Source organism: Lissotriton helveticus, chromosome 8 (assembly GCF_964261635.1).
Source record: "Lissotriton helveticus chromosome 8, aLisHel1.1, whole genome shotgun sequence".
NCBI lineage: Eukaryota > Metazoa > Chordata > Amphibia > Caudata > Salamandridae > Lissotriton > Lissotriton helveticus.
In genome coordinates this window covers 1,682,927,966-1,682,955,843 of record NC_136069.1, presented here as the reverse complement: position 1 = coordinate 1,682,955,843, position 27,878 = coordinate 1,682,927,966, and the positions used below count along the sequence as shown (strand labels likewise).

General features: G+C 47.5%; 1 protein-coding gene across 1 annotated transcript in view; it reads right to left on the bottom strand.

Annotated features, from left to right (window-relative positions):
* Positions 1 to 27,878, bottom strand: part of LOC144774087 (transient receptor potential cation channel subfamily M member 2-like) — a 900,698-nt gene that overhangs the window by 648,131 nt on the left and 224,689 nt on the right. Inside the window, 1 exon segment of the mRNA XM_078659113.1 lies at positions 26,443 to 26,623. Coding sequence (XP_078515239.1) covers positions 26,443 to 26,623 — 181 coding nt within the window.

The window sequence follows — 27,878 nt, the reverse complement described above, 5'->3', positions numbered from 1 at the left end:
AGTTTACAGAAAAAACACGATCACAAAGATGAAACTTCTGTTAGAAAGAAAAGCTTTCTGAACTTGCCTGAAAAATAACTTCATGAGACTTCACTAACAGAACGTCCCTCCTCGATGAATTCTCTGGAACTGAACTCCTGGAAACATCCGTTAATGTTCCACTCAATGAAATGGTACACTCACATCGGAGGTGTGATGACGTACTAACGCTTTCCTGCACTCTTCAACTGAAGCATTGAAATGAGGTTGACTAACGTAACAGCATCAGCTGAGCATTGACAGTTGACAGTTGGAATTGTCAACGACTTATAATGGCCCACAAACTTCTTTCAGATACGCTGACAAACAACCTTCCAGTAACACTGCAATAAATATGTAAATATCTTAGAAATGTTGAAAGCGTTTCAAAACAAAACGCACGTATTCACACTTGCCTGAAAAATATCTTTAATCAGCATCACAACTTCGCCGATCTTCCTCATGTACCACCTCTAAGTAGACTTTCTTGAAGAACCGTAACTTGTAATTATGCCCGGAACAATGAAAAGAATCGAATTATAAAGAAGAAATGCTCCTTGAAATTGAATGAAAAGCAAACACTTGCCTCGAAATGAAGTGTCGCACTCCCGAAGAAATCTCCGCCACAAGCTCTGAATACCTTTATCCCATCCTCGTCGCCAATTGTTGTGAAATCGTAAATGAAGAAACAGCAGAAGAAAGGAATGTATTTTTATGGACTTTATTTGTAAGGTAAAAGAGCTTGTGCGAGGAGTGATGGCTACACAGAGCCAGGGTGAAATCCGTCGATCACGTCACTGACGTCATTCTTATACCTGCTTGACATTCTAGATGTGCACATGCCTAGCAACCAATAAGACAGCAGTGAAACTTTAAACAACTAGAACCACAACAGAGCAGAACAAAACAAATGATTTACTAGAAAACAGCACGATACCTTTATACACCAAAATGTTGTCAAGTCAGTGTCTCGAATGGCAAGATTTTAGGAGAATGACCCAGCCTCTTCCGGGCGCACACAGGCCCGCGGCCTAGCACGTCTTGCTGACGTTGGTGGCCGCGCGCCACACAGAGTGCAGGGGGTTGTGGTCCCGTCGGACCGTTACGAGTATTCAGTTACGGGCTGGAGCGGCAGAAACATAGTTGCGACCCCCTTGAACCGGAGGAATCAGCAGGTCTGCAAAGCGGCAGTCCTGGCAGAAAGATGGAAAGGCGAGCCCGCCGCCGCTTTTGGAGCACCTCCTGTCACTTCTTGTTGACGTTGGTGGCCGCGCGCCACGCAGAGTGCTGGGTGTTGCGGTCCCCATCGAGTATTCAGGTATGGGCAGAAGCGGCAGGAACACAGTTGCGACCCCCTTGAACTGGAGGGATCAGCAGGTATGCAAAGCGGCAGTCCTCATTTTCACACACAGCTTTCGTTAAAATTACTGCTGAAGACAAAGGCGGTGGCACCAGTGTAACACTGACCACAGATCAAAATGTGTTGCATATACGCAAAATTTAAAGAATTCTACATGTTATACAGACATAACCACTCCGTGTGTTCACTTCCCAAAATGAAACCATCCTCAGGATTTCAACTGATGTTAATAAGAATTTGCTGTATCGCCATACATGAAGTTTTTGATGACAAAATCCTTCGCTCAAGTGTTTCTTTTAATCTGGGTGCAAAACCAGCAGGGGGCAATAATACTTGAAACATCATGAGGGGTGGTATGTGTAATGTTGAAGGACTGCAGGTTTGCAGTCTAGCCTTCTGGCGCACGTAGGCGTGCGCATACGCGGTGTCGTACGGACGCCGCGTATAGTATAAAAATAAAGAAGGCGTGGCCCCGGGGTTAGTTGGGACCACGCGCAGACCAAAGCTGGTGTCCGTGTGAGTTCCTGCACAGCGCGTCTTGCACACGTGCTCAGCCCAGGCCTTAAGACCTGACAATGGCGACGAGGGAGTAGACGGCCTCACGCTGTGCTCCACCCGGTGCTCCGACCTGCAACCCCGGAGCGCCGATGCAGGCCTGGCCCCCGGCCCTCTATTTCATTCGGCCCGGATGACGCCCAGGCCCCTACCCCGACCTTGGCTGTGGCTCATCGGAGCCCGCGGCGCTGCCGCCACCTGGGCCTGCCAAGCGCTACAGGTGTGCGCGCGACGGGGCGGTTGCCCTGCTTTATCCCGGCACCTACCTGGCTGGTAGGAGAGCACATGCCAGTGCTCCGGGCGGGCCAGTGGAGTCGCTAGGCCGCGACTCGTGGCCCACTTGCACTGCGGCTGCCGGGAGGAGCCCCGCCCACCGCTGAGGTCGCAGCAGGCAACACTGCCTGTCGCTTATCCTACAGGGCACCTGCACGGGGGCATCACCCGGTCTCAGCCCCGATACTTTGACCCGCCTCCCACGGAGCAGAGGGTCCGAGATGACGACCATTCCTCCAATCGAGCCATTCGGGGTGGACGGAGCGCCCGCTTCCCTAGCGCCAAGATGGAAAGATTGGACTGAGCGTCTGCAATTTTACTTTGAAGGTGCGGGAACGGCGAGACTCCTCCTTCACCTAGGGGGTAAGGACATTCACAGAATTTACAAAACTTTGGTGGAGGCCACGCCACACACATACGTCACCCTCCTGAATGCGCTCAATGCATATTTTGAGCCCATGGCCAGCAAGGACTACGAAAGGTTCATCTTTCGTCAGGCCCGCCAGGAAGCAGAAGAATCCCTTGACGCCTTCCATGGGAGGTTGAGGGAACTCGCCAGCACCTGTGGGTTCAGAGACGAACAAGAGGAGATACGTGGCCAGATCATTCAAAATTGATATTCCTCCGACTTGCGAGTCAAAATCCTGCAGGAAGATGGGAAACCTTTGGCCGACATCCTAAAACTAGGCCGATCCAAAGAGTTGTCGCGAGCGAGAGCGTTGCACATGGAGGCGGCGCTACACAGGCCAGTGAAGGTGGAACAAGTCCACGTGGCAGAACAAGTGAACGTTGTCCGACCGAAACAACGGCAATTCGGGGGCAAGAAGCCACAGGATCGGCAAAAAGACTGCGAGTACTGCGGAGGCGTGCCACACCGTGCGAGAGACTGTCCAGCAAACGGCAAGAAATGTGGCGCATGCGGACGGATGATCCATTTTGCCTCAGTATGCAGATCCTCGAAACAAAAACCAGAGGCAGCACACGCCGTTAGAGACAGCCCAGAGAGCGAGGACATGGACGATGACTCCAATGACTATCCCGTCCACTATGTTTTTGCCACCAACCATCCAGCCAGAAAAAGGAGGCGCCTCCCGAAGTGTCGAATAAGAGTGAACCAACAAGAGGTGAGAGCCACCATAGACACGGGAGCCTCGATAGAACTTATGGCGGCTGACGTATATAATCAACTACGAGAAAAGCAAATCTTGAAGACGGCGAAAATTCGTGTCCTTGCCTACGGACAGAAAACCCCGATCCCACTCATCGGGTGCTTCCAGACTGAAATCTGTCATCGTGATCAGAAAGTCCCCACAACTGTCTACGTGACGAAGGATGGAAGCGGCATGCTCCTCAGTGGACGGGCAGCGGAGGAACTCCAGCTAATCTTCTATGCGATGGCAGTACTGGAAGATGAACTGGACGCCATCCTCGAGGGATTCGAAGACACTTTTTGAGGCATCGGATGCCTCAAAGGGAAAGAGGTGTCACTAAACATAGATCCATCCATCCAGCCAGTGGCCCTCAGACACCGGAGGATAGCGTTCCACCTCCGGAAGAAGGTGCAGGAAGAACTTGAAAACCTAGAGAGGCAAGGCATAATCGAGAAAGTCGACGGGCCCACGCCCTGGGTATCACCGATTGTGGTAGCAAGGAAGCCCAAACAGCCAGGACAGGTACGCATATGCGTAGACATGCGTCTACCCAATGCAGCTGTTAAGCGGGAACGCCACCTGACGCCTACCATCGACGACATCTTGGGCGAGCTCAATGGCGCTAAGTGGTTTTCCAAGATGGATCTCCACTCAGGCTACCACCAGCTGCCCCTGCACCCTGACTCCAGGTACATCACCACTTTCTCCACCCACGTGGGCCTCCGGCGCTATCGACGCCTCAATTTCGGCATATCCAGCGCCTCTGAAGTTTTCCAAAATACAATCCGAGAGGTACTGAGCGGACTTCCAGGTGTATTAAACGTCAGTGATGACCTGCTCATATATGCACAATCGGTGGAAGAACACCACCAAAGGTTGAGAGGCGTACTGAAGAGAATCAAAGACTCTGGCCTCACCCTGCACCGAGAGAAGTGCCAGTTTCTCCAAAATAAAATCAGTTTCTTCAGATACACCTGCTCCGACAGAGGAATCGCGCCCGACCCTGACAAGGTCAAGGATGTGCAGGCAGCTCCTGCCCCAACGAACATATCAGAAGTGCGAAGTTTTCTAGGAATGGTCAACTTCTGCGGGAGATTCATCCTGGACCTCTCCAACCTCACCCGACCTCTCCGAGAGCTCACGAAGTCGACCACACCCTGGCAGTGGGGCGAAGAGCAAAACAACGCATTTCACAACACCAAGGCGGCACTGTCAGCAGAGAAGACACTATCCTATTTCCATCCCAGCCAAACTGACCAACATTGCTGTCGACGCCAGTCCATATGGCCTGGGAGCTGTCCTAACACAACGCCAGGGGGAAGAGGACTGGGCGCCGATCGCCTATGCAAGCAGGTCCCTAACCGAGACGGAACAACGGTACTCCCAGATGGAGAGAGAGGCCATAGCGATCCACTGGGCGTGTAGACATTTCCACGTGTATGTGTATGGGCACCCATTCACCGTCTCCACGGACCATAAGCCCCTGATTCCACTGTTCCGAGGGTCGGTATCCAAACCCCCCTCCAGGATAGAAAAGTGGATCCTACAGCTACAGGAGTACGACTACCAGTTAGAATTCAAACCAGGAGCTACCAACCCGGCAGACTATCTCTCCAGGCACCCACGGGCCGCTACCACCGGAGAAAAGGAAGACGCTGAGGATACGAAAGCTTATGTGAAAGCCGTAGTTGAGAGGTCAAGGCCTCTACCCATGAGTCTGGACATGATCATTGAGGCAACCAGAAATGATGAAGTCTCTCAGCTCATAGCGAGCGCCATACGCACCAATGACTGGAAGACACTCCAAACATCATTGAACAAAAGGACACCGCAGGCTAAAAGGGCATTGGAAGCGCTAATGAGAGTCAAGGAAGAACTATCAGTGGACAGTCAGGGGTGTGTGTTAAGAGGACCCAGAATCGTGATGCCTTCGAGTCTCACCCATCAAGCCATCACTCTCGCTCACCGAGGGCACCAAGGAATGGTAAAGACAAAGAGCAGGCTTCGTGCAAAAATATGGTTTCCAGACATGGATTCCCAAGTTGAACGAGCCGTCAAAGAGTGCCAATGGTGCCAGGCAGCAGGACCCCCAGATAGCCCACCTCCGGTCATCACCGAAGACGGACTGCGAAAGCCCTGGGAACACGTGAGTGCCGACATTGGTCACCTACCAGATGGGAGACACATGCTGGTCATCATGGATGACTACACAAAATATCCAGAAGTGGAGATTGTGGCGACTCTCACAGCCAAAGAAGTCATCGCTAAATTTGAGAAGACTATCGCCACCCATGGCATTTTTGAACGGGTCAAGACTGACAATGGACCCCCCTTCCAGGGACAAGAATTTGCAGACTATCTAGCAGAATGGGGAATACAACACCGGAAAGGGACGCCCCGGTGGCCGCAAGCAAACGGAGAGGTGGAAAGGTTTATGCGCACCTTAAACAAAACCATCCGTTTGCCCATGCCGAAGGAGCCTCTCTGGAAAAAGAAATATACTCATTTCTCCGGGAGTACCGGCTCACACCGCACCGCACCACAGAAGCGGCCCCCGGCCCATCCGCCATGGGACGAATAATCCGAGACACCCTCCCCAGTCACCACACCTGGAGCCCTAACAAGGCAGACTCGTGGGGGACATTGTCCAACAGGAAAAGATCGAACGACTACGCCAGTTTCCGGCGGAAATCCAAAGAATCATCTATCGAGGAGAATGACTGGGTCTATGTAAGAGACAGGTATCCGGAGAGTAAGTTCAGACTCCCTTATGAGCCACGGCCGTGGACAGTCACGAGCCGCAACGGGACAATGATAACAGCTCAGCGAGGAGGAGAAACAGTCACTCGCAATGTCTCATTCTTCAAGAAAGCAGTTAGCCCAACAGAAGACCAGCCTGGCTCTGAAAGTCATCAGGAGTCACCCAGCCGACCAGAAGCGAACCAGAGCCCTCCTGAAAGTACAGGCCATGACAGGAACGGCAGTCCAGCAGGAGAACCACGGGCCACCGAGACACCGAAGACCGCCGGTTCTCAGAGCCTCACGGGACCCCTAGCTGTCGGGGCCCCTAGCCATGAGCCCCCCAGGAGAGTGCTGTTCCGTGGTGAAGCAGCAGGCTACGGGCTGAGAAGGAACCCAGTCCCCTCCTCTCACCTGGCGGACTATGCGGTGGGCTTAAGGTGGACGGCGAGATCCAGAGACTGGTAACTGGCCGGATGGCCGTGAACTTTTTGTTATTGTTGATTCCGATGTATTTAATGCATCCATATTCCAGCGAATGTTAGTTTTCAATTAAAGGTTGAAAGGAATGTAATGTTGAAGGACTGCAGGTTTGCAGTCTAGCCTTCTGGCGCACGTAGGCGTGCGCATACGTGGTGTCGTACGGACGCCGCGTATAGTATAAAAATAAAGAAGGCGTGGCCCCGGGGTTAGTTGGGACCACGCGCAGACCAAAGCTGGTGTCCGTGTGAGTTCCTGCGCAGCGCGTCTTGCAAACGTGCTCAGCCCAGGCCTTAAGACCTGACAGTATGCACACCGTTGTTTCTCTCAGGTTAGCCCACTTTTCCAAAATTACAAAGTTGCGTGCGGTACTGGGCTTGTGCCTTGCCCTGGTGCACCATTATTAGTACAATGCCTTCAGGAGCGCTCCACTCCGAGAAGCACTGCCTGTATGGATACTAGATCCTGCTAGCAATTCAACATTTAACCTTGCTCAAAATTAATCCAGTTTAATCCACAATAGCAAGGTTACATGTTGAATCGCTAGCAGTATCTAGTTTTGATTTGTGTTCAGTGTTACACTGGTGATGATAATTTCATGTTGGGATAAAGTGTATTATGTGTGTTGTAGTTTGTAGGTTAGCTTGGGGAGTCAGGTGAATAATTATCTCACACGTAGATGGGAGGAGTATGCGTGGTTTGAAAATGGGTTTAAATGGCGGGTTCTTTACACGGGAGATAATAGCTGTTTGAGGCGCACGTCACAAGAGTGAGCAGGTATGTGTGTAGTTGGTTTTTGTGGCTTAAGAGGCATTTATAGTTGAAGAGTATAGGCTGGGATTATCAGGAATGCATGAATTCGCGTTAGTGTACTTCGTAGATGGGCGAGTGAAGTGAGCACAGTGATTTTGCGAATGTAGGAAGGTAATTGAGAATTAGAATCTGTATGCGATCAGAGTTGAGGATGGTTGTTGTTTCTTTAAAAATGGTGAGTACGAGTGGTTTAATAGAAGGTGTGAAAGCCAGAATGGGGAGAATGTGATTTGTTAGATGGGTGAAGAGGTTGTCACAGGAAGTGTAGAAAGGGAGTAGTTAGACACTTGAGGGGAACGTGGGATTGTACATGTATTGTTTATCACAGTACAGTTTAGGGGAGGGAAGGGTAATGGACTGGTTTCAAGGGGAGTAAGTAATTTTAAATACATTTTTATTAATTTAGAGTAACAAGTACAAGGGGATATATACTTGTACGATGAATTATGGATTTATGTGATAATTATTTGTAATGTTACACAGAGGATAATGCAATAATGGTGTGCTTTGTTAAATTGTTAACTTGCAGTTACCCCTGACGAAGGGCTGGAAACAAGCCCGAAATGCATTGGGTTCTTAATAAAGAAATGCTGCTCTGAACGATTCTTTGCATTTTGATCGTATTTTCGAAGAGGTCCGGATGGGCACACTTGAATATGGGAAGCATTCAACATGCATGACGCCATATATGTGGATAAGAAAAAGGAGAACAAGAAAACTTTGGCAAATATTGTGGATTAAACTGGATCAATTTTGAGCAAGGTTAAATGTTGAATCGCTAGCAGGATCTAGTATCCTTACATGCAGTGCGTCTGGGAGTGGAGCGTCTTAAACACGCTCCCCACAACATTGTACTAATAATGGTGCACCAGGGAAAGGCACAAGCCCAGTTCCATATGCAACTTTGTAAATTTTGAAAAAATTGACTAAACTGAGGGAAACAATGGTGTGCAAACCATCCCTAGTGATGACTCATCTTATGGTTGACATACTGTGCATAACTTGAGGCGATTGATTAAAACACTATCCCCCCTAAGGGGCCACAACGTGGTCTCTTTTCTATATAATCTTTTCTATATAAACTCAACTGAGCATAAGCCTTTAGACTTTGCCATTTTTTATAACATTCTGTAAAACTTCAGTATAGCGTACCCTACTTTCCCCTTAAATACTCCTGCATTTCTGTGTTTTCAGAGTAGTGGATTTGAAGGTTTGTATTGAAGAGACAGTGCTTTTACTAGATTGCTCGCATCTCGTTTATAAGAGCCACCCGCTGCAATAAGACGCTGAGTCTGCGGCCCCACCACAGGGTTTAGAACTCCGCCACCTCTCTTGGTGACTGAATTGGAACTCTTCTATCTCAGTGAACCACACAAGCTTGGCAACAACGCGCTCTAGCTGCGGGCTTTCTAGTAACTTTTCACTCACTTCCGCCAATGCATCTACATCACCATGGCAACATGACATGACGCTCAGACGCACCCCCGGAACAAATACTAACAACTGCAAGATATTTACTTCCAGGTGTTTCGGGGCACGTCCTAACACAGGTATATACACCTAAGGTCAATTAATGGCAACATAAATAGAGCCTCCCCGTGGTTTCCTCTCACACCACAGAGCCGCGGGTTGGTGTCAATTGAGAGGAGGCTGAGTCGACCGACACGTAAGTACGGCATAGCAGTTAAGGAATTCACTTGTGTTTGCAGGCATAGGACAGTCACCAGCAATTACCGAACCTCTCTCTCCTACTTCACTTAACAGAATTACGTGGGCGACAGCCTTAACTACCCTTTACAGAGGCTCATGGAGCATTGCCTCCTACATTACATAGTATGTATTGTTCAATGACTGATGACATCATGTACATACAAACCTTTTGACATTTACTCTAGCCACATAAATAGAGTGTGTGATTTCTGTTCCGTGTGTGTGTGTCTCGTTTGTCCCTTTTTTACTCGGGTCTTTGCACTGATAGACCACGATATTATTAGCACTAATAACACGCTACAGTCACCTTGTGGAATTACCACTTTTTTTAACCATTTTCCTTTCACAGATTTCGAGTGTTTGCGCATGGAAAAGCTCTACTAATTGTACTTTCTCTTTCAGATTAACACATTAGTGGTACTATTAGGTATCGTATCAAGTGCATGAAATTCATGCATGTTTCTCATTTTATCAATTTTGTATATAGCCCACCTATTTGGCATTTTCAACATAGTGAATACTGAGGGGATATTTCAGTCCTGATGAAGAGCCTTTGCCTCGAAACATGTTGACTTTATAGGAGTATCCGCACTTTATAGGTAGGACATCTTGGCATCACTTTTTAACAGGTCCAGCCTCGACGACCTATTAAAGTTTTTTAGTCCATGAGGCCAGGTCCTTTTTAATTCACCTACCCGTATTCACTCCATACTCTTCCTCTCACTACCCTATTACTACACATAGTATTGTTAGAACAGTGCTCCTGCGTAGTCGTAGGTCGTAGCACACCGCACCGTAGCACACCGCACCGCAGCGTGCGGGAAGACCCCTATGATGAAGCATGACACCAAGGGCCCTTTTGGTGTGTGAAGGATATTTAAGCAAACACTGTGTGCATCCACACCAGGATGAGAAACACACTTCCCTAACACAGTCAAACCTTTATGATGGATCTCTTTGATTTAATTACAGCATATTAGAGGAGGACGTATCCACTTTAGTGTCCGTGTACGACACTACCTCTTCACTCCCTCATTTTGTTACATAATGCTTTGTGCATTCACATCTCCTAGCTGGACACACTGGCACACACCAAACAAACCCAAACATTCTTAAACACTTTTATTGGCCTGGAATCTATGCAGGTATTAAGTAATATTGCCAAACATGTGCAATATGTCAAAGAAAAGAACCCATATCGACCCACATCTGTGCTTCTCCAACCTCTTCCTATTATAGGGACACCATTCGAATGGGTAGGAATGGATTTCATAGGCCCCCTCCAAAGTATAATAAAGGGAACCCACATGCTCTAGTAGTGGTAGACTATGCCATACATTAGCTGGAGGAGATTCCCATCAAGGCCCCCACCACCAACAGCATTGCTGAGAAACTGATTTAATACTTCTGTAGAGTGGGTTTCCCACGTGAAATACACACTGGCCACGCTACCCCTTTTGTCTCTTGTCTTATGAAACAGGTCGGTAAAACTTTAAATTTAACCGATAAAAAAAGTTTGTCAACTATCCTCAGATGGATGGTTTATTTATTTATTTGAAAAGTTTTATAAAGCGTAAACAAGACCCAGAGGGGTATCAGAACGCTGTACAAAGAGGAAAACTGATGTTGAGGTGCAGAGACAGTAGAAATACAATACTATAAAGCAACATGAGAGGAACCTGAGGCATAATGTAAATGAGGGTGCTAGGGGAAGAAGAGGTAGCAGGTGAACAAAAAGGTAAAAGCCCACTTAGATGGGGCCGAGCAGTTTCATCATCAAATTACTTTCCAAGAATGACGAAATACATTTTAAACCCCTAGTAAAAATGATTGTCAATCACATATTTCAAACACAAAGTGAAAATATTTGTCAAGCATACATTTCAACACACAAAGTAAACATATTTGTCAAGCATGAAAGTTAAGTGTCGAGCAAATGACATCGAGGCTATTGCTGATGAAGAACTTCCAACAGTAGCCATTTGACCTATTTTTTTAATGAAGCAGTCAAGGGGTTGGCTCTGATCTCCGTTTGAAGGGCATTCCAAATTCTTGGAGCCAGCCTGTAGAAGTTGCAATTGCAAATTCTTTTTTGTTGTGTTTCGGGGGTTTCAGTGGTAGGGTTTTGGAGCTTCTTAAGTTTCACCTGGATCCAGAGAGCTCGAGTTTTTTTGCCAGGTAAAAAGGGCTATTGAAATGTCTAGCTTGATGTGTCAGACAGGCTATCTTTAAGCGGATCCTTGCTTTAATGGGAAGCCAGTTAAGTTGGATTAAGTCAGGTGTAATGTGACCATGCTTTCTGGTGCCTGTGATTAGTCAGGCAGAGGCATTCAGATTTAGGAAGCCTAGCTAGGGTCACCAATCCATATTCTACTCATGAGACAACTAAGGATTGGACTGCTGACTTGATGTCCTCGGGAGGTAGGAAAGGTTTGATTTTCCTAAGAGTGTTGAGCTGATGGTTGGCACTCTTAATGATTGCACTGATGTGACCTTGCATGTTTAGAAATGTGTCCAGGGTGACAACTAAAGAGCAAGCGGAGTCCACTATATGCGGGGTGCAGCTGAGTGCGGAGAATTTTTTGATCCAGTTTTGCATGGGGGCCTCATGGTTGCGGGTGGTAATCAGGAGAAATTAAGTTTTGAGGGAAGTAACAGATGGTTATGTGCTAGCCATTGTTGATGTTTTTTAAGTGCTTCATTAAGAGTTTTAATGTCATCTGGAGAGGAGATCTTCAAATACAGTTAAGTGTCATGGGCGTACATGTGGTAATGAATGTTTGAGTCGTTCAGAATGGCAGTTAGAGGTTCCATGCATAGGTTGAAGAGAGTGGGAGAAAGTGCAGAACCTTGAGGTACCCCAATAGACACCGAGGTGCTGGCAGCCAAAGATTGGTTGACTTTGATTCTTTGTATTTGGTTATACAGGAAAGAGGAGAACCCATTTAGGACAGGGCCAGATAGCCCCATCCTATATTGAAGAATGTTAATCAAGTTATCATGTTTGATAGTGCCAAAAGCAGAGGACAAGTCCAGAAGAATTAGAAGACAGGGCATATCTTGGTCTAGAGCTCTCAAGGCGTCATCAACAATGTGAGTTAGACCTGTTTCTGTGCTATGACCTGATCTGAAGCCTGATTGATGTTGATCTAGGAGCTGCAATTTCTCGATATGGTCGCAGAGGTGTGAGTGATCGACCGGAAGTTATTTTCATCTGTTAGGTCTGCATTGGGCTTCTTGGGGATGAGTATGACTTGACTCATTTTAAGACAGTGGGAAATCCTCTCCTGTAAGAGAGATTGTTGGATGATCCTGAATCAGAGAAGCAGAGCGGTCACATTGAGGTCTTTGAGCAACTTGGCGGGGAGTGGGTCCTTGAAATGGTAGGATGGTTTCAGAGAAGCCAAGGAATGTGACAGCTCCTCCAAATCCGGAAGCCGGAAGGTATTCCAGCAGGCATTGTTTTTGGGTGTGTACTCTGTGGGGTAAAGCGGAGCACACACTGCTGTGGGTACTGGCATACCAGAGGAGCTCATAGACAACATGTTAGCAGCTGCACGTTGCAGTTCCTGCTCAATACTTCTAGAATTTTTAGAAAAGTGCACTAAGAAGTCATCCTCACTGGGTCCAGCAGTTTTGATAGCTGGAATAGGATTAGCCTGTTATTTGATGATATCAAACAGTTTCCTGGGACGGTTTTTAGCGCTGTCAAGCTGATCTCTGAAATGATCTAATTTAGCAATGCAAATGAGTTTGTTATAAGAGCTTCTCATCTTCCTTACTGTCAAGCTCACATTAGAAAAAATGCTAAACGGAGAAGGAAGGTACGGGATCAACTCGTTCACCTTGCCCAATTTGTTTTTCAAGGGCAGGTATAAAACAGTCTTGGTCGTTCCTCTTTTGAATTGCTGTACAAAAGAGAACCCCAAACCTTATTGGAAATGATCCATAAAGCCTGGGAAAAGGACCAGGAGGAGGAAGTGGGAAACCTGTCAGAATACACTAAACAGCTGAAATCCAGAATAGTAAAGCTTTGGGAGTTGGCTTATTCCAGTCTAGAGAAGAGCAAAGAAAGACAAGACGTTTTACAATAAAGGAAAGAAGTGGCACCATCTCCAGGTAAAGGACTGGTTTCTGGTACTTCTACTCGCATCTCCCCCATAAATCCTGCCAAAATGGAAAGGGCTCTATAAAATAGTAGCAAAAATAGGAAACCCGATATACAGACTTCAAATGTCCCCAGGAAAACAACAAAACAATCACATTAACCTACAAACTACAAAAAAATTGTTGGGTACCCCACCACAGGCTGTTCATGTGGTTCTAACAACAAAACTACTACCTTATACTCTAGGGGACCTAGTGGTTAACAAGATTTTGTCCACTAAACAAAGAACCACCTTACAAAAGGTTATATGTCCCTTTGCTTCTCTGTTCTCCGATAGGCCGGGTAGAATGACTTTGGTTAAACGCTCCATCATAACATCTCCTAGAGTGGTAGTGAAGCAAAGGCCTTACTGGAAACTGGCTGCCCGGAGGCATGCCATTAAAACTGAAATAAATAATTTATTGGGGTCATTAAACCTTCATGAAGTAACAGGTCTTCACTCATCGTATTGGTCTCAAAACCAAATAGGTCTACAAAGGTTTGCATCGATTTCAGGGCTATGAACTCCATCTCCAAATTTGATGCATTATTTTACCAAGGATAGAGGAGTTACTGGAGAAATTGGGGAATGCGCAATTCATCTCCACACTTGACCAAACCAAAGGGTATTGGCTAGTACCCCTTGTAAGAAGCTAGCTGTGTATATACCATACCAAATTAAGGTATGGTATGCACAGAGTCCAGGGAGTCCCCAGAGGTATAACAGAGGCTAAATTAGACAAACAGTAGCAGCTCTCTCTGTGGTAGTATGGTTGAGCAGTTAGACTTATCAGGAGGGTGAGCATTTATTGTATTCACTGAATCAAGACTGAAGGTACACACTCAGACTGAATCCTGACACATTAGGTAAGTATAGGTATGTATAAAAAAGGTATACTTAAGTTTTATTTTTAGAGCCAAGCAGGACTTAGTACAGGTAAGTAGAAATACTTTCAAAATGCAGGTCTGTAAACACAAATGCAACTGCAGATTGTATTGGAATCGTTTACAGGTTTGTATTACTTTAAAAACAGTTCAAAATACAGTAAGATCACTTTGATTACTCTTGGATTACTTTTAGATTACATTGACTACTCTGGGTGGTATGCCTAGATACCACACCAGAGACCTCACAATACAGGGTAAGTAGGACTTTTCTTGACTTCAAGTACAGTTACTTTCTTTCCATACAAAATAGTAGGACAACGTTTTTTAGGAAAAAAGGGCCAGATTGAGACCATTTTGCATGCGCAAAATTGGTCGCAAATTGATTCGCGCATGCAAAAAATGGTTGTACGCAATGTACGATATGCACTCGCAAATTAGTAATTTGCGCTGTGACTGAATAGCGAGTCACAAAAAAAGCAACCGCTTTTTGTGTATACCAAATTGCGAGTCGGTATTTGCTGCAAATTGCGACTCGCTAAATCTTGCGGTCGTACATCTGGCCCAAAACTTGTGAAATTGGATCCTATGGAAATAACGGTTTACAGGTAAGTACATGACTTACAAATATGAAATGTGGGGGTTAGCACCAATGTTCCCCAAGGTCCGGTTGGGCACTCAAATCTACACTAGGGAGTCCGGGTGCAGAGTGCAAGATGTCAATGTTGGCCAATGGGGCTTCTCGGTTGGGGGCTGCACACAGGTCAGGCCACTCAGATTTGGAAGCCAAGCTCCTAGAGTTAAGGTCAGGGAGGGCGAAGGGGGTCCCATGTTAGCACCAAATCCACATCACCAACGGCACAGGGGCAGAGTGCCTAGGAGGGGTCGGGAGCACAATGCAATCCTCTGGACGTTGCCAGTTGGAATTTGGCTGGAGGCTCGGTAAAGGAAGTCTTCCGGGAGAAGCCAACAGCTGGGCAGGTAAGTTGGAGGGCTCGGGGATGTAGGTTTACTTCAGGTCCTCTTCTCCAGGGTGCATGCGGCCGTATGCAGGGGTGCCTTTGAGGTCGGATTTCACCTTACCAGGTCACTCACTGTTGGGGGGGTCTCCATGCAGAGGCTGCAGGTGACGTCGTGGAGTCCTGGAGGGGTCATCCCATGTTGGACTTGGATTCTGGAGCACTGGTAGACCTCTGCGTTGGGTTTCTTTGTCTTCAGCAGGCTCTGAGTCATTCTTTGGAGATTATTTTGAACAGAGCTGCTGTTCACAGGAGATCCAGTTTTTGTTGAAAGCAGTCAGTTCTCCCAGGCATTTTAGAGGTCGCCGGCTGCAGGACAAAGCACAAGATCTCTGAAAACTCCAGAGGGGCCGGAAGGGCTGGGGCCAAGTAAGTTCTTCTCTGCAGTTCCCTCTGCTGTGCATCTTCTTTCATCCTTCTTCTTCGTAGGTTTTTGGAATCTGCCTTCTGGGATCAGGGCTGCCTCTTAAATACTGTATTTAGGGAGTTTGAGGTAGTACCCAATGGGCTATTGTCCTTAGGGTGACTACACCATTGGTGTGCTCACCTCACATGGGGGAGAGGGCACACTTTCTAACCCGGATTGGAGAGTGCATGCCATCTGCAAGATGGCGGGCACTGAATAGTGGGTTTCACCTCTTCCCCCTACTTGAGGGGTGGGGTTGGCAGTAGCGGGCACACCTTCTGGGCTGTTCTAATTTTTCCCACCTGTCTTCCCGCTGAAAAGGGGGTGAGCCAGGTAGGGGGCCTGCTCCTGATAGCAGGAGAGACTCGGGGTCGCGTTGCAAAGGCGGCAAGGCCTTTAAAGTTCCCCTGCCACAGATGGCTCTTACTGACCTGGGGGGGGGGGGGTGGAGGGTGTGAACACCTCTCCCCAGGAAAGGTTTTGCTTTTGTGCCCAGGGAGCGAAGGATTGGACCTCAGGGGTCGCGTCATGCGCCAGCGCTAGTGTGTCACCTCCGGCGTGGGTAGACTGAACTGCCACCCCACCGGAGGACATTACATTCCTTCCAACCTTTATTTAACAATAAACAAAACATCAACATGTAGATCTGTTACCTGTTCCAGGCATGCCGTCTGTTCACAGTTCCTACCCAGTCACAGGACACAGTCCGCTGCAAGTCCCTGGTTCTTCACACCATGAATCCCTCCAGACGGGAGGAGGGAGCGGGATTGCTCCTCAGGCCGTATCTGGAATGTGCTCCCGGTGATGATGACCCAGCCCTCCGGGATCTCGCAGGGGAGTCCGACAGTCCTCTGTCTGGAGTTCCAAGCGGTGATGGTGTTCCTTGGTCAGAGCTGTCCGGATCATCCATGAAGATGGTACCTTGGCCATCTTCCATCTCCTCAGCCACCCTCCGTTGACTTGGACCAGCTTCCATACGATCCTGTCTTGAAAGGTTGGGAGTTCCCGCATGGACCTTTTTGAAGAATGATATATTACATGTGAGTTCTTTGGTTCCTCTCCGGGTTGTTACCAATGTGCAGGTTCAGCGGATCACTGTCCACGGGCGCTGCTCAAACGGGAGATGGAATTTGCTCCCTGGGGGCCTGTCTTTGACATAGTGTTGTACAAAGGACAGGAGTGAAAAACCCTTCAACCTTGTTGGGATTGGGATAGAGATATATACAGAAAACAATATCCCAACAGTATTATTTTCGGAAAAGTATAAAGGATATCTATACAGTATTATCCATCAAAGAACAAGAACTCATATTGATTTTCATATGTGCCTGAGGCATCATTTTGTGAGCATTTTAACCGCAAATATTTAGGGCAATTGTGATTACAGTTGATATCAGCAATGTAATTAATAAATAACAAGTAACAGCCCAAAGATGTACAAGGTGCACGAGTGCAAAAAGTGAGTGACACTACGGCGACACAAGTGACAGTGAAAACAGCGTGAACGGCGCAAGGTATATAGTGAAAAATTATGTACAGTGATTAAAAACAAAGTAGTTTATCAAACAGTTCAATTTTGTTTTACAGTTTAGACAATTTTTTCAATTTTTAAAAAAAAAAACCACTAAGTACGGGGCGCCTAATGTCTTGCTGGAGAGTCAACGGCATTTCGATCCTTATGAGTAAGGATCATCATCAGGACTGAGGGGCTGTAAACAGTGCTGTAGAGGGAAGAGGGAGAAAGGAGGGGGTAGGGAAGAAAGGGGTTAATGAAGGAGTAGATGTGAAAACATCCGTGAATTGGAGTGGAGAGGACGGGATGCTCACAGTTGGAAAAACTGATTGGACGCAAAGCTGGGGTTCAGGCGGTATGTAAACTATCGTGCCCGGAATGTCGTCCAAGTGCTTGGGAGCTGTAGGGGAAAAGGGGGGGAGGCCACGTCAGAAGAGCATGCTCTGCGGTCGGTACGTCTAAAAGTAGCGACAAAAAGCGGGGGACTTACCACAGATTGAGGTCAAGGTTGTCTGGAGCCTTAGTGGTCCGATCGGGGTATAGGCCATGTCCCTTTCTTGAATGGTCGATGCTCTCGCTCTTCGGTTGACACTGGCTTGGTTGTTGGTACTGGTCACAGTGCTCTCTTGGTATGAGATGAGGCGTAAATCTGTATTCTCTCAGGAAACTATAGATGGCTCTCTCCAGGGGTGCTTCTTCAGCATGCGCAATGTGAATGACCTTGTTGAGAGTGTGCATGAATCTCTCTACTTCCCCATTTGCTTGGGGCCAGCGCGGTGTCACTTTCCGATGTTGAATGCCCCAAGATTTGAGATAGGTGGCAAACTCTTGCCCCTGAAAGGGCGGGCCATTATCAGTCTTCACCACCTCAAAGATCCCATGAGTTGCAATGCTCTTCTCTACTTTGGTGATTACCTTTTGTGGCTGTTTGACTTCCAACGATTTCTATCTCAGGGTATTTTGGGTAATCATCGATGACCACGAGGGCGTAGTGCCCATCCTGAAGATGCCCAAAGTCAATACTGATGCACTCCCACTGTCGACGCGCTTTGTCTTCAGCGATGACGGGGTGAGGACGATCCGGTTGGCCTGATACCTGGCACCATGGGCGTGTTTTGACCGTCTGCTCGACCATCGGGTCTATCCCCGGGAACCATACCTTCTCTTTTAGCCGACCCTTTGTCTTTGCCACGCCCTCGTGACCTCTGTGTGCAAGGTCCACCGCTTGTTGAGAAAGGCTTGACGGGATCACTATTTGCGGACTTCTGAGCGGGCAACCACTGCAGTCGACAGAGAGTTCGTCCTTGATAGACTCGAGTCTGGTCTTCGCTTGGGGAGTCCGTCGGGTCATCGTGGTCTGAATGGGGCGCCAGTCGTTTGCCCGAACTGAGGTGATGGCTAGTTGAAGACACTCGTCATCCCGGGTGACTTCCATTATAGCTTCAAAGCTTATTAGAAGTGGTCGGGACCTTTCCTCTATGAACTGGACGTATTCCTCAGTGTCCTCGGCATCCTCTGCCTCTGCTTTGGTTGCGGCCCTTGGATGTCTCAATAAGTAGTCAGCTGGGTTGGATGAGCCTGGCTTTGTATTCCACTCGGTAGTCATACCCTTGCAGTTGAAGGATGCACTTCTCCATCCACGGGGGGGACTTTGATGCATATCCTTGAAATAGTGGGATGAGGGGCTTGTGGTCAGTGGAGACCGTAAATAGATGGCCATACATGTAGACGTGGAAATGCCAACAGGCCCAGGATGGCAATTGCCTTTCTCTCTATCTGTAAGTAGCGCTGCTCCGAGGCCGTTAGGGAGCAGCTCGCATATGCAATCGGAGCCCATTCATCATTACCTTGTAGCTGCGTGAGCACTGCCCCTAGCCCTAGGGACTGGCATCAACGGTGACATTGATGGGCCTGGCCGGGTGGAAATACGACAGCGTGGCGTCCGCCGAAAGGGCTGCTTTAGTGTCTTTGAAAGCTTGTTCTTGATCGGGGCCCCTCTGCCACGTGGTGGTGGACTTCATCAGCTCCCTGAGGGGCTTTGTGATGTTGGATAAATCAGGGATGAAACACCCACAGAAGTTTACCATCCCTAGGAAACTCTGTACTTCCGAGATGTTGGAGGGTGCCCGGGCTTCCTGAACTTCTCGCACCTTGTCGGGGTCTGGGGCTACTCCTTTGTCCGAGAACGTGTAGCCGAAGAAACATTTTGTTCTTCAAGAACTGGCACTTTTCTTTGTGCAGGGTGAGTTCGGACTCTAAGATCCATTGGAGAACACTGCGAAGTCTTCGGTGGTGGTCTTCCATTGACAAAGCGTATACCAATAGGTCGTCACTCACATTCAAAACTCCAGGGAGTCTGCTGAGGACTTCTCTGATGGGGTTCTGAAATACTCAGCGGCACTCGAGATCCCAAAGATGAGACGCCAGTATCTCCTGAGGCCGACGTGAGTAGAGAATGTAGTGATGTATTGAGAGTCCGATGTAGGGGCAATTGATGATATCCTGAACGTAGGTCCATCTTCAAGAACCATACTGCGTCGTTCAGTTCCCCCAGGTTGTCATCGATGGTAGGGGTTAAGTGACGTTCCTTTTTTACAGCTGCGTTTGGGAGGCGCATGTCGACGCAGATGCGGACTTGCCCTGTCTGTTTTGGCTTTCTCGCCACAACGATCGGGGACACCCACGGAGTAGGCCCGCTGACCTTCTCTATTATTCCTTGCCTCTCCAGTGCTTCCATCTCTTCTTCGACCTTTTGTCGCAGGTGGAATGCAATGCGCCTGTGCCTCAGCGCTACTGGTTGGACTGACTGGTCAATATGGAAAGAGACCTCTTTCCCTTTTAGGCATCCAATGCATTTGAAGACGTTTTCAAATTCCTCCATGATGGCGGCTAGTTCCTCTTCATGCACTGCAAGAGCAAATGAGATCAGTTTCAGCTCTTCTGCTGTCTGGCTGCTTACCAGCATTCCACTTCCTTCTTTGGTCACCTACACTGTGGTGGGGAACTTGAGGTTCTGGAGCCTAAGTTACATTTTGATACATCCCAGGAGTGGGATGGGTGTCTTCTGTCCATAGATAAATACCTGAATCTTTGCTTCGCGCAAAGATGGGCGTGGACTCAATTGGTTATATACGTTGGCAGCCATCAGTTCGATCGGGCCCCTGTGTCTATGGTGGCCCTTACGTCTTGGTGGTGAATATTGAGTCTGCACTTTGGAAGTCGCCATCTTTTCTGACGTGGTTGACCCATTGGGAATACATAATGGAGAGGGTTATCTCCAGTGTTGTCATCCACATCTTCGCTGTCTTGCGTTTCGGCTACAGTCTGTGCCATTTCTTTCCGGGGCTTCGATGACTGCCACAAAATGGTTTATCCACCCGCAGGCTGTGCACCGCTTCCCTGTCGCTGGGCAGTCTTGCATGCGGTGGGACGTGCCTCCACAGTAGCCACATTCTTTCTTTTTTTCTTGCGGATGTTTTTCAGGGCTTCAGCGTGACTTGGCTTTCACCACGTTCACCTTCTCCGCCATGTTTACCTGTTCCGTCTGGATGGGGCAGTGGAGTGCGGCCTCCATGTGGAATGCTCTGGCCTGCGATAGTTCTTTTGACCAACCCAGGGTGAGGATATCAGTCAAGGATTTGCCAGACTCCTGGAGGATGTACACTCTGAGCTTAGATGAGTAGCACTCTTTTATTCTCTGGCCCCTGATTTCCTGGAAACCACACATGCTGGCAAGTTCCTTCAAACGCAAATGGAATGTGTCCAAAAACACTTCCGCTTCCTGTTTGGCCTGGCAAAAAATGAATCTTTCATAGTCTCTGTTCGCCATTAGCTCAAAGTGCGCATTAAGAGCGTTAAGCAGCATCACATACGTTCTGGGGGTAGCCTCCACTAGTGTTCTGTAATTGCGGTGTACGTCCTTGCCCCCTAGGTGGAGGAGCAGTGCCCTGCACTTGTCGCAAGCTATACCTGCCCCTTCAAAATAGATTTGGAGATGATCAGTCCAGTCCCTCTATCGAGGGGCGAGAGAGGAGGGGGCACCATCCACGATGAAGGGCTCGATTGCCGGGATCAATGCCATCCTGACGCAGTTGGGTTCGCAACTCGTGGCACGTGCACTGCCACCTTTTTGGACTGGGGTGGCAGCCGCCTGGCCAAGATTGCCAGTGGCGCAGTTGGGCTTTGTTGCCGTGTGTCGTGGGTACTTAGCTTGTCGTCTACCCCGACCTCCTCCAGTGGCACGTGGGTCAACCACGTGCATGGACTCAGGCTAAGTGGGGGCTGAAGGTGGGCCACTTGCTCCACACAAAGGTACTCACAAGTGGCAGCAAGTGGCAGCAGGCTGGTCTTGTCTGTGGCTGCAGGCCCGCAACTAGTGGCAGCAGGCTTGCACAATCTAGCTGGCTCCTTACGTGGCTGCAGGCCTTGTTATTAGCACAGGCCACTCACGGTCGTCAGCTGATCAAAGCAGTGTGAGCTTGTCACCGCCTCGTCACCAGTGTAATGGGTGCCATGGCACAGGTAATTAGTTAGCGCTGCGGTGGCTGTCATAAAGACTCAACGCGTGCTTGTAGTCTCATCGCGTGGTCCCACCTACCGGACCCGGCCACGCCTCTTTATTTTATACACGCGCATGGCGTCATGCGCCAGCGCTAGTGTGTCACCCTAGTGCGTCACCTCCGGGCGTGGGTAGACTGAACCGCTACCCCACCGGAGGACATTACAGTGGCAGCACTTCACCCCCCTTTTTCCCCGGCACTCACTTCTTTTCATGCCAGGTGGCTTATCATGGCAAGCAGGGGTTGCAGAGGAGTGGGAGTGAGGGCAGCCGTGGGTACCCTACCGGAAAACGCCATTGAACACGTTGGGTGATTACCCCTTGCCTTGTCCGGCCGCAGTCACAATGGCAGCAGGTGTCGGTCGCCTCTCATTGTGGCTTTTCTTCCCCCCTCGTGAGGAACTCCTGGCAGCAACAACACACGGGTCAGATCCGCTCGTCTCCAATGTGATGTGGGCCTGGGGCCCTCATCCCAGGAAAATGATCACACAGACATGATGTGTAGGCTACTGGAACTGGCCACAAGCACGTGCACTCTGTCTCGTTTATTGGCAGGGTCACTTGACTGGTGACTCCTGTGTTGGATGGGTGTCGGGGGAGTGTATGGGCCAGCCCTAGAGGGAGTCGCTGGCAAAACACTAGACTGTGTCCAGCAGGACAAAACAGGCATCAGTTGGTACAGAAGGGAAAACTGTGTTTTTTATGTGTTCTACTACCTTCTGCTCCAAGTTGGTTACAACAGGAATAGTAAACGGAAATGTGAGACAATCTTGTGCTCTAGTGTGAGTACTGCTAGTTCTAAGAGTAGAACCATAATTTCTCTGGCAGTCTGAAAAAACAAAAGAAATTTAAATCAATAATGTACCTTTGTTTGGACTTCATGCCACAATAAACATGCTCAAACACTCCACAACACAACAATTGCACTCATCCCTCTGATCTGTCCCGCCCATTCATTACAGTGATTCAAAGAATTTTTAATACATTTTCAGACTCGATGAAAATACAAAGCCCTAGGTGTCTTTAATAGTTCGTAGCTTTGTAATTTATTACATATGAATCACAAAGCTACGAACTATTGAAGACACCTAAATTCCCACCCCCAGGGTCGGATTGGTAACGCGGGCACTCTGAAAATGGCCGAAGGGCTGGTGGCTGAGTTCTAACTGTGGGCTGCTTTTTTGGGCAGCCCGGGGGCTGTTTGTGCTGTTAGGATGCTTCCTATGTGCGAAACAGTGGTTCTGCCACTCTTAAATATCTAAATAACTTTTTTCCAATTGTGTCTCTCCAAATGGATGAGAACAGTCAACAAATGAGAAAACAAAATGTACCTTATGTCCAAACCCAATAAGCGCAAAACACTTATCTTATATTCAACTATATATTTTTATCAGTTTTTTGAGAAATCAGTGTAAACTTATTGCAATACATATATTAACATACACACAGAACAGTTCTTCTGAACTAACATTTAAGACTTAGATGTGCACAAACATTTAACATATTTACATGTCACAAAACATTCCACAAAATACATGGACATATACTACATGGAAAAATTATATTTAAACATAGTGCAAAATTTTGAAAGAAGAAAAAAGAAATATCAGCCCAGTAAATGATTAATCCAATTATTGGTTTAGTATCCTGGGTGATCATCAACACTTGGGGCCGATTCCGATTCGGTAAACCAATCGTACGACCAAATCGAATCCGTAGCTTTTTCCGTATGACTTGTACAATTCAATCCGAATCGCGCAGTACGATTGGTTTGAAAAATATACGACCCAATCGTTGCGAACCGTACGAAAAGCAAGGGAAAATCCATACGACACGAACCCTCACAGTGAACCATACGAATTGTAAACATGCTCTACGACCCGACAAGTACGATCCGGACCGGGGTATGAGAATGCGATTCGTACGGAAAACATTGCGTATGAGTGATTCGTACAGAGAGCCACACAATCACATACGCACCGTATCCCTGCAATCATGGGGTGTAAGCACTGTATCCCTGCAATCATGGGGTGTACGCACCGTACCCCTATGCACCGTACCCCTGCAATCATGGGGTGTACGCACTGCACCCCTACGCACCATACCCCTACGCACCGTACCCCTATGCGCCGTACCCCTATGCACCGTACCCCTACGCACCGTACCCCTGCAATCATGAGGTGTACGCACCATACCCCTACGCACCGTACCCCTGAAATCATAGGGTGCAAGCACCGTACCCGGGGGGGTCCATTTCGTACGCGGTTCAAGTCGAAATCTGCTTTTCCGGAAGTGTTGAGCTCCCGTAGAAAAAGAGTCATATGGAATTTGAATTTACAGGAATTTATATAGCGCACGTATACCCAGCGGTTTCATGGTGCTAGAGGATGCCTAACCCCAGGGCTGGAGCAGAGGGATTACTGAGGTGGGAAGGCGTGTGAAAAAATAAAAGTCTTAAGAGCCCTACGGAATTCAAGATAGGAGGAAATTGATCTAATGTACAGGGGGAGGGAATTCCAAAAAGTAGGGGCTTGAACAGCAAATTTCAGACCACCTGATCTGCTTTTTTTGAACCGGGGAACAGAAAGGAGGAATTTAGTGGAGGAGCGAAGTTCTCTGTTAGGACGATAAACGTTGATGACGGAAGAGATGAACGCTGGGGCAGTCCCTGCCATGGCCTGAAAGGTAGTGCAACCCAGCTTGAAGAGGGCCCGTTCTTTGATTGGCAACCAATGTAGAGATTTAAGTAGGGGAGTGGTATGATGAAATCTGGGCAGCCCATAAATCAGGCGGGCAGCCTGATTTTGGACTAGCTGAAGGCGGCGGAAGGCATATGCGGGGGCACCGTTGTACACTATGTTCCCGTAGTCCAGCCGGGAAAGGACCATTGCCATTGAAATCAGTTTTAGAGCAGGGAGAGAAAAGAACCGGGAGATTTTCCTTATGGTGCGGAGGGCAAGAAAACATGGAGACAACTGAACTGATCTGAGAGTGGGGAGTGAGGTGTTTATTGAGTGAGATCCCAAGTGTTTTGACTGAGGAAGAGGGCGTGGGGGGAGTGCCCAGGGACGGAGGCCAAAAGTTGGGGGACCAGGGACTAGGAGTACTGCCAGTGACGACAAATTCAGTCTTGTCAGGATTTAATTTAAGATGATTACAGTTCATCCAATCACTGATGAACAGCATGACAGACTGAAAATTGTGAACACTGACAGGGGAGTGTGAAAGGTGAAAGATGAGTTGGAGGTCATCGGCATATAGCATGGAGTGTTGACAAGACGAATCGTACTTGCTGGGTCGGAAAATGCTGCTTCGATCCGTACGGACGTCGCATACTGCGTGTTCCGAATGCGATTTGTTCAGATTTTTAAGTCGTATGGTCTTTCGTACGATTCGTACAGAGATCTGCTTTGGGTCCGAATCGTACTTCATCGTACGTACGGGGACATTTAAGGGTACGATTTGTACGGGATATATGCTCCGTACGGCTATTTGTAGGGGATTTTACCGAATCGGAATCAGCCCCTTGATAATAAAGCATCAACGTTTCGACCCCTGTAAAAAGCGCGAAATTATAACTGTCTTGGTGGGGTCTTCCTCGAGACTAACTGGAAGATGGTGAGCCATTTCACGTCCTCTGCCATTCCTAGTCCTCTGTGTCCCGTTGGTAAAGTCTTTACCTTATGGGACACAGAGGACGAGGGCTTCCCGTCGCTCTGATTTGAAAGAGAACATTGTTTTTTAAGGCGAATAATGAGCCTTTGAAGTCCATAGAAGGGCCGGTTGAGGAGGCGGAAGGCCCTTGGAGTCACCTTCTCATTCTTGCAAAGAAATCCACATGGAGCCCCGTGCACCTGACGCCGGAGGAATGGCTCACCATTTTACATTCTGAAGTGAAGAGATCACTCATACCACGTGATTAGGACTACAGTGCCATAAATAGATGACAGGGTGGAAGATGCATACAGGCTACACACAGATCTTCCAGTTAGTCCCAAGGAAGACATTTTGCGCTTTTTTCAAGGGTCGAAACTTCTACGCTTTATTATCAAGTGTTGATGACCACCCAGGATTCTAAACCAATATTTGGAATAATTACTTACTGGGCTGATATTTCTTTTTTATTCTTTCAAAATTTTGAACTGTTCTGTGTGTACGTTAATATATGTATTGCAATAAGTTTACACTGATTTTTCAAAAAACTGATAAATATATATAGAGGAATATAAGATAATCGTTTTGCGCTTTTTGGATTTGGACATAAGGTACATTTTGTTTTCTCATTTGTTGGTTGTTGTCATCCATTTGGAGAGACATAATTGCAAACATAGTGTTTTAGATTTTTAAGAGTGGCAGAACCACTATTTCGCATATAGTACTTGTCCCCAGGTTTTGCGCTAGACTTGGCTATCCCATTGCTTTATGTCCTTAAGATGCTTCCAGCAGCCCAGTGGGTGCCTGAGTGGTCTTTCTAGAGGCAGATGGGTGGAGGTGTCACTCCCTTTCTCTCGCTGGGGGCCCATTCATGTATTCTGATTGAGCGAGGGCAGGGGGCTTGAGCAGGAGTGGTCTCACTTGCATTTATGTGTGGCTCAGCACTGCAGCGTGAACTAACCTATGCATTTTTTTTAAATCTAAGTGAAGTTAATAAAACATGCATCCACCCCCTTTCTTTTCATAAAACTCTGCTGAAGCAGTGTTTTGTGGAAAAGCAATACGCAAATGTGGGCCACATTTGTTCCCAGGCCGATTTTTTTTATCCCAATCCAACCCTGCACCCCACCCCTCCCACAGCTCTGGCAGTAACAGAATTACCTTCTCCCTTCACGCTTTGCTTGGAGATGAATCTTTCCAGTTTCATCCTCAGGGGGATCTCGCCTCCGTACCTCCCCTTTGCCCCATCATCCACCAGGATGAAGTCAGAGTGGTTGTAATCTAGAGTTCGGAGGCCGCCTTGACTTTCCACATCCAAACGGTACTCAGCTGGGAGACCATCCTAAAAGGAAATACATTTAAGAATTGGTTCCTCTGATGGAGGGAAGTATGAAGACAGTTCAAGGAGTATATTTCAAAATAGTACCTGCACAGGGCCAGAAAGATAACTACAAGGAGAAACAAAAAGACCTGGGACTTGGTATACGAAGTTTATATAATCCAAGAAAACTGTGAGATCAGTTTTTGGTTCCAGCAGAACTCAAGAGCAGTTCTTGTAACATGTTTTGGCACTGACTCTCCTCGAAATGCAGAAACCAAAGCTCATTAAAATGCCAAGTGCCTCTTTAGCCTTACTTTCTGGGTATAGCAGGGTACAGCAATCATGGCTTACATTTGCAGGGTGAACTGGGGATAGAAAGTCAGGCTGGGCAAGTATCACTCGCAATGGATTAACTGACTAGTTTATTTTTATTCATTGTATCATAGAAAATCACAGATTAAAATTATACACATTTTGTAACATCTCAAAATATTTGAAAAAAAAGAATTTTACAAAGATAAATTCCAAACTCTAAAAAGATGAAAGTACAATACACATAGTTAAAAAAGAAATACCTAAGCCAATAAACAACAATTTCTGATTTCATGAAACAAACATCCCTCTGGCCAACAGGTCGTAACCCTAAGACTACCTCAAATGGACAGGAAAGCAGACAAGTGAATTTGATTAGGTCAATAAATTAAATTATCAAATAATAGTCTGTGGTCACTTATGCGTTCCTTATTGCGAGATGGTTGCAAACATTTGTAGCTGAAAATAATGTAGTAACTACTATTTGTTTTTATATATGATTGATTTGGTGGTAGGTCAGGTCAGAGGGGCAAAAAGGAGCTTGAGGGAGCGGATATCTTACTCAAGGAAAACAAACAGTCAATCTGCCATGAACCTCGTCTTGAAGCTAACAGTAGCTCCAGCCATGTCTACCTAAGGTTCCATTGAAAGGCAGAAACCTGCAAAGATGTAAGCTCGTGCAAAGGTGACATGCTTCTGCATCGCCCTGCTCTGATCTGACTACTGACCAATCATTTGTGGTAAATTAATGAATGTCCCCTTGTGAGATCCTGGATGGAACAGTCAAAGCATCTGCAAACCCAGATGTGTGCTACAATGTTTTTTATACGACTAGGCCAGGGATCAGGGCCGGGGGCAACGAAGAAATGGGAGCACCAGGTGACTCTGGCTTGTCATCTATAACAAACTACTTTTCATGGTCTTGCATGACTGCACAGCTGTCACGAGACAATTTTCTGAAAAT